This window comes from Salmo salar, chromosome 13 (genome assembly GCF_965601325.2).
Source record: "Salmo salar chromosome 13, fSalSal1, whole genome shotgun sequence".
NCBI lineage: Eukaryota > Metazoa > Chordata > Actinopteri > Salmoniformes > Salmonidae > Salmo > Salmo salar.
Window position 1 is genome coordinate 96,988,910 of NC_138303.1, and position 7,450 is coordinate 96,996,359.

Genomic DNA, 7,450 nt, shown 5'->3' on the forward strand with positions numbered 1-7,450 from the left:
AGGAATATTACTTAGAATCTACAATCAAGAATGACATAAGCATATGACACATTCATAACATTTGACAAATTGATCTTCCTATGGAGGAATATAAATAGTAATAGGAATGGTAGCCTACTAATATCGTTACAGAATATTTGCCTTGGGAAAATAAATATAGCATTGCTTTTGACTTTGTCATTAACGAGAGTCAACATTTTCGGCATATTCTGTTGGCATTGATCGTTGGCTTTTTATGAATGAAAAGAGAGGAGAGAATTTTACTAGCGGTTGACGTCACCTCCAGCGTGACGCCACCACCCTTTTTATTGGGGCTGGCGGCAGAGGCCCCATTCATAAAACGGAAAGAGGCAGACTGCTCGTGATAGTAATGCTCTCAGGAGAATAAGAGCGCAACATTGCGCAGGAGCTGCTCAGCATTAACACACATCCAGCACTCTGTTCGTGTTCTTCAACAGGAAAAACAGAATTATCTTCATTATGGAGGAAAATATGGTAATTATGGATGAACTTTGCGAAATGGATTGCAACGTTTTGAAAAGGTTGTTGAAGGACGACAGTGCGAAATGCCTGGTGCTGGACTGCCGATCATTCTTGGCGTTTAGCGCTGGACATATTCGGAGCGCAGTGAATATTCGCTGTAATACCATTGTGCGAAGGCGAGCGAAGGGCTCGGTGAGTTTAGACCAGATTCTATCGAGTGATGAAGAGGTCAAAGCCCGGCTGAAATCAGGACTGTACTCCGCTGTGATCCTCTACGACGAGAGGACGCCCGACATAGACACTGTTAAAGACGATAGCACAATCACTCTGGTGCTAAATGCAGTGTACAGAGACACATTTGGAACTGAAATATTTCTACTAAAAGGTAAATGATCACAATGCACTTAACAGGTTATCAGAATAAAAACATGCCCAATTAGTTTTGTTTACAAGCATAAATAACACAAAAAGCATAAATACTAATTTAATAGAACATAGTTTTCATTATATCTGACAAATGTGTTATTACAATGTTATTATTTTATTATCACAATTATTACAGGTATTTCTTAACCAGCTTAAAATGGTACATCTAGTGCGGTTTTGTATTGCTGCACAATTCAACCCACAAATCGGCACTAGGCGCTAACAATGAGGTAATGCAGAGAGAGCCACGTCTGGGTGCACGAGGATGTGCTGCAGTGAGTGTCTTGTGTGAGCCCCAACAATTGGATCATCTTCAAGATTTCACATCAGCAAATGTATTAATTTAAAAAAGTTATTTTAGAATGGCTATTGTTGCCCATAGCTTATTATGAGATCAAAGTTACGCACACGCATTGAACATTGAAACATTAAGTGTTGCCAGATAATCACAAGAGTATACCCTATTTCTCAATAAATTATTATGAGTATATGAGGAAATGCAATTTTTTTCTCATAAATTCGACTAGGTTTTTCAATTGTCACATTTAATTTAGGTAAAAAACACTAAGCGTGCCCAAATTATAAGCCTCTTTTTATTAAATGGAAAGCAAATGATAATTGCTGTTCTATAATGTTTTATGTAAATCTTCAAAGATATTTTATTTGGTTTTTATAGATTAAAATGACCTATGTGTATTACGCTAGATAGGCTAATTTGTAAATGATATACGCAGATGGTAAGCTATTAGGCTGTTTTGACTTGAATGTGGCCTGTGATTAAAATATCCTAATGTCTAAGGTTCATCTTTTTTCACAGGGGGCTACGACAGATTTTTCACGGAGTATCCCGAGTTCTGTTTGAAGACCAAAACGTTATCCTCGTTCTCTGCCCAGTCCAGTTTGGACTCGTGTTCTTCCTGTGGAACTCCACAGACGTCCCACCATGACCAGGTAAAGAAGGGGACCTGTTTAAACCGGTGACCGAGTTGTGACCAAGTTTGACTGAATGTGTGGCATTGAGTGAAATACCAGGAGACTCGTAAATTCCAGTCATCTAGAGCTAGGCCTACTGTTGTTTTTTTCGTCTCGGTAAGAGCACCAGTTGTGACTCCTTTTTATCTCTCTCACTGGTGCAGGGGGTGGTAGGGTAGGCAGGTGTGACCAACATTGTCCGGCCTTCCTTCACTATCTGTTTTAAGCAGGCGTTATCGATACTTTACTGCTGTTTGAATGGGGCCCATAGCAGCAATGCCATAACAGGGCCCAAATCAACAAACTGGCTGAAGATACAGTACATTAACTTCATGAGTTGTCATTGGCTTATATTTTATGATCCAATTTCAGACCATATTGCTGCGACCTTAAAATTAAAATAATTAAAATAAAGTGCATACCATAAATTGTATTTATCAGAACCTTTTGTTTAAAATTGATTGCAGATTGTAATTAGGCCCTTTCTCCAGTCTTCTTAATTGTGTTACTTTGTGATGTTTGAAAGAGACATTCTGACTACATTTGCCTGTATTCTCTTTTGACTCTGTATTAATGCCAACTTTGTCTTCTATATGTTCCAGGCTGGTCCAGTGGAGATTCTTCCCTTCCTGTACCTTGGCAGTGCCTTCCATGCCTCCAAAAAGGACATGCTGGACGGTATGGGCATCTCTGCCTTACTCAACGTGTCCTCTAACTGTCCCAACCACTTCGAGGGGGTCTACCAGTACAAGTGCATTCCTGTGGAGGACAACCACAAAGAGGACATCAGCTCCTGGTTCATAGAAGCCATTGAGTTTATCGGTAAGTTACATTTTCTTAGAAGAATACATGGGATCCGGACCAAATTACACCCTGTAGTGCACTATAAAGGGAAAAGGGTGCCATTTGGGACTTAGACTAATACATCATCATCATGATGAGCAGGAGGAGAATGACATGGTCTATGATGGTCCCTGTAGCTGCAGCATAGCTCAGTAGAATGTTAATTTGATCATGTGATTAAAGGTCTTCTTTTTGCAGGGAAGAGAGTGTCACTTCAATTGATGGCTCTTCAAGAACAAACAGATGGTTCTTTTGATAATTACTCTGAGTGTATGAGTAATGGGTGGCAGTGTTTTTCTAACCACGGTGGCAAAATGTATTTAAGATAACATTTTCATTCCCGGCCAGGTACTAGCCTAAGTGAAAGGAGAAGATTTTAGAATAAATAATTGGTATTAAAGAGACAATAAATTGTGTGCTCATGCAGAATCTCAGTGTGAGGTTTACCCATGCTCAGTGTGCTTAGTTGATATGGATGATGGAGGGAGAAGAGAGCTGAATTATAGTCATTGTGGGACTACGATGGTTAGAGATTATCATGGTTAGGGATTTCCATGGTTAGGGATTTCCATGGTTAGAGATTTCCGTGGTTAGAGATTTCCGTGGTTAGGGATTACCATGGTTAGAGATTTCCATGGTTAGAGATTTCCATGGTTAGAGATTTCCATGGTTAGGGATTACTATGGTTAGAGATTACCATGGTTAGAGATTTCCATGGTTAGAGATTTCCATGGTTAGGGATTTCCATGGTTAGAGATTACCATGGTTAGGGATTTCCATGGTTAGGGATTACCATGGTTAGAGATTACCATGGTTAGGGATTACTATGGTTAGAGATTACCATGGTTTGGGATTACCATGGTTAGGGATTACCATGGTTAGGGATTACTATGGTTAGAGATTTCCATGAGGGAGGATAGGAGGGCCTAGTGTCATACTCCACATGGAAGCCTGCTACACTGGTGTGTGGAGACCCCAGTATGTTTGGATGGGGGTGTGTGTGTAAGCGTCTATGGGCTTGAATGCATCAGAGTTCGCTGCTTAGGGACCAGAGTATGACTCATCCACTGTTCTTGGGTGCGGTGCTGCGTTAGTTGGAGTTACCTTAATAGCTGTGTATGTTCACACCAGAGAATACGACTGCACTATAGAATGGGATGGTACATTTCTGTGTTTTAATGAGTATTTATGACATTCTTCTCACATAGAAATATTTGGGCATTAGGACACACATTTTGTTGTGTGGACACTACTCATAATGGCCTCCCTGTGATAAGGGCAATTCCCCTGTGGTTGCTATTTCTCATGGTGAGAAATGCTTATGTATGAAAAGGGCTGTAGGTGTGTTGGGTGCAGGATCAACATTTGCATGTCTTTGCTCTGGGGCGCATAGTTTTGCGGTTTGTGTTTTATAGGGCTACAGACTAATATATTGCTTATGAGAACCTGAGGTGTAAGAGCCTGGCGTGTGACTTTGTGGTTGTCTGTGTGGATGAGAACCATGAGGAAAAACAAATCAGTGAAGTTATACGTGTCTATCAAGAAAGCTTACAGACCATTACAACCGATGATCCTGAGCACTATGTATTACCTATCTTGTGCATATCTACAGTATACCCTGAGTCAATTCTGGACGCCCTATCTCTCTGTCTCTCTCTCTTCAGACTCTGTGAAAGACTCTAACAGACGTGTGCTGGTGCACTGCCAGGCGGGCATCTCTCGCTCTGCCACCATCTGCCTCGCATACCTGATGAAGAAGAAGCGTGTTCGGCTGGACGAAGCCTTTGAGTTCGTCAAGCAGCGCCGCAGTATCATCTCCCCCAATTTCAGCTTCATGGGTCAGCTGTTGCAGTTCGAGTCCCAGGTGCTGGCCACATCGTGCGCGGTGGAGGCTGCCAGCCCCTCGGCAGCCAGCCTGGGCCCCAAGTCTTCCTCCAGCCCTACGTCACCCTTCATCTTTAGCTTTCCCGTCTCCGTGGTAGCACATAGCCAGCCCAGCAGCCTGGCCTACCTGCAGAGTCCAATCACAACCTCACCCAGCTGCTGATTCCCTGGCTCCACAAAGACTCACTGCCCCATTCCTCTCACTATCCAGACCAGAGAGAGAGAGGTTATCTTCTCCTACCTGGTATAAGCTGAAAGGTCCATTGACAATGAAAAACTGAGGGTGCCTATCCTGGTGCCTGACACAAAAAACTGTATAAAATATGGCACTCACACGTACACCTTCATCACTATATGGTGACTAATAAATACACTCTTTCATAAAACAGGCTAAAGAACAGATGCAGTTCCTGTGTTTTAGTGTGAAGGTGGACACAGGAAGGACGGAGCAGCAGAATTTTAAGTTGTTGTCCATCTTTTTCATTTCCTGTGGAGTTTTTCCAAAGCCTCTCCGGTCCTGTTGAGAGGGCTGAATGGCCGTGAGCAGAGATGCAGAGAAAATGAAAGAGCAGAGAGGGGAGGGGGGGAGAAAGAGAGTGCTCAGTCATTTAGTGGCTTCCTGATGGAGCGCAGGAGGCTCTTCAGTTGTGACAGGTGCTTGCTAGCGTCCTGTCCGGCTTCCTGTCCCTGACATCCCCATCCTCTCTCCCACACGCCCCCTCCTCTTCTGGAGCAGGACTGCTGATGAATGACTGAATAAAAGAGTCACCCCTGTGGAGGAGGAGAGGCCGCTGAGATGGAGAGACTAGCTTTCTGAGACAGTGCCAAATGAACGTTTGAGACCCTGCTACATAGCCCGGGCAACCCCTGGTGTTCCATGTAATAAGCTCGGTCGGAAGGACAGATATGCTTTTGAGGGGAAAGGGGGTCTAGTCATTTCTGTTTTTTGTTCAGTGCCTTGTTCAGAGAAGGTATAAGATGTTTTTCCCAGCGCTTTTGGATGTGCTCAAGTGCCCCAGCGCCTTTTCTTTCCAAACAGACTCTGGCAGATAAACTGGCAAATCTCTAAACAGCAACAACAAACCATTTCAAGTCAGCACTGCAATACAGACAATGTAATCCTATCCGTTTCTCTCCCCCAAGTAGAGCAATAATGCGTTTCTCTCTCTTCCCAGTTTCCACCAAAGTACTACATTGTGTTGTGTATTTATAATCATGTTTTTAGCTTCATATGTGTGTATTCGCTAATCGATAAAGACCAGATCTTTGAGAAGTGCTGTTTGCCTTACCAATAATGATTTTTTCTAATTCACCAGATAAGAATGTTGTCATTTTTCATTCCTGTATGGAGGCATATTGCTGTCTGTTACATAGGTACTATTTCTGTTCAGACCATGGATGCTGATTGGTCTAATGCTTGTTGGAGGAGGGAGTTAGTTGGGAACAGACCTATGGCTTGTTTCTTTGTCTTATCACTGTTACTCCACCAATGTCTAGTAGATCCAGACTACTTTCTAAACTTACCAAATGCACAATAACCAACAGGGACAATTTCCCGGCTACGCACAAACACCCCTAAAAAAACAGGCACACTGGAATGTCTGACATCACTGGGAAAAAATATATATGAGATGGTAGAAAACTGCTAGTGTGTGCTGCCACTGGACTGACTCATGTGAAATGGTTCATTTTTCTTCTCACTTCATTCTCTGAGTGAAAATATTGCCTGGAAGTGCTGGCCCAGGTGACGATCAGAGCCAGGAGCAAAGGCTTTTGGGAAAACAGGATTTACTACCCTCCTCTTTTTGAAGAATGTTGGCACCTTTTATAGAGCACTTTTAAGTGATGCAATACCGTATTATAACTTTGAATTAATTTGCACATTATTATTACTATGCTACCAGGTGGTAACTGATGACACCCATAATGTGCTTTTGTTCTTGAATGAGGGTATGTATGTAAATGATATGAAGATGAGAGGCGTTCTCTGGTCCACAATCATTGAACAATGCAATACTTTCTACCTGTGTCAAGGGAAATGCTGTTGTCTCATCATGGCAATATCATTCATCAAGTTGACTTTTTTTCTTTTTTTAAAACTTTTCCCTATGTTTTTGTTGAGTTGTATATGCTTTATTTATTCCTAAAATTCCATTGTGAAATACAACAATGTTCTTAAAAAAAGAAAATCTCTGTCTTACTTGCATGAAACATCATACATGGTATCTGGAAGGGACTACAAAAAGGATTCACACCCCTAGACACCCCAGCCTACACACAATACCCCATAATGTCAACGTGGAATTATGTTTTTCGAAAGTTTTGCAAATTAATAAAAAATGAAAAGCTGAAATGTCTTGAGTCAATAACTATTTAACTCCTTTGTTATGGCAAGCCTAAATAAGTTCAGGAGTAAACATTTGCTTAACAAGTCACATAATAGGTTGCATGGATCCACTCTGTGTACAATAATAGTTTAACATATTTGTTTATGACTACCTCATCTCTGTACCCCACACATACAATTAACTGTATGGTTCCTCAAACAAGCAGTGAATTTCAAAAACAAATTCAAACACAAAGACCAGGGAGGTTTTCCAATGCCTCGCAAAGAAGGGCACCTATTGCTAGATTGGTAAAACATTTAAAAATAAAGTAGACATTGAATATCCCTTTGAGCATGGTGTATCAATGCACCCAGTCACTACAAAGATACAGGCGTCCTTTCTAACTCAGTTGCCAGAAAGGAAGGTAACCAATGGCCAATGGTGACTTTAAAACAGTTCCAGAGTTTAATGGCTATGACAGGAGAAAACTGAGGATGGATCAACAACATTGTAGT

At 41.7% G+C, this 7,450-nt stretch overlaps 1 protein-coding gene across 1 annotated transcript; it reads left to right on the top strand.

Annotated features, from left to right (window-relative positions):
* Positions 1-351: 351 nt before the first annotated feature.
* Positions 352-6,955, top strand: LOC106568147 (dual specificity protein phosphatase 4). The gene is made up of 4 exons (XM_014138222.3): positions 352-868; positions 1,727-1,860; positions 2,484-2,703; positions 4,389-6,955. Exons 1-4 carry the CDS (start codon positions 481-483, stop codon positions 4,769-4,771), a joined length of 1,125 nt encoding a protein of 374 aa, XP_013993697.1. The 5' UTR covers positions 352-480; the 3' UTR covers positions 4,772-6,955.
* The last annotated feature ends 495 nt before the right edge of the window (positions 6,956-7,450 follow it).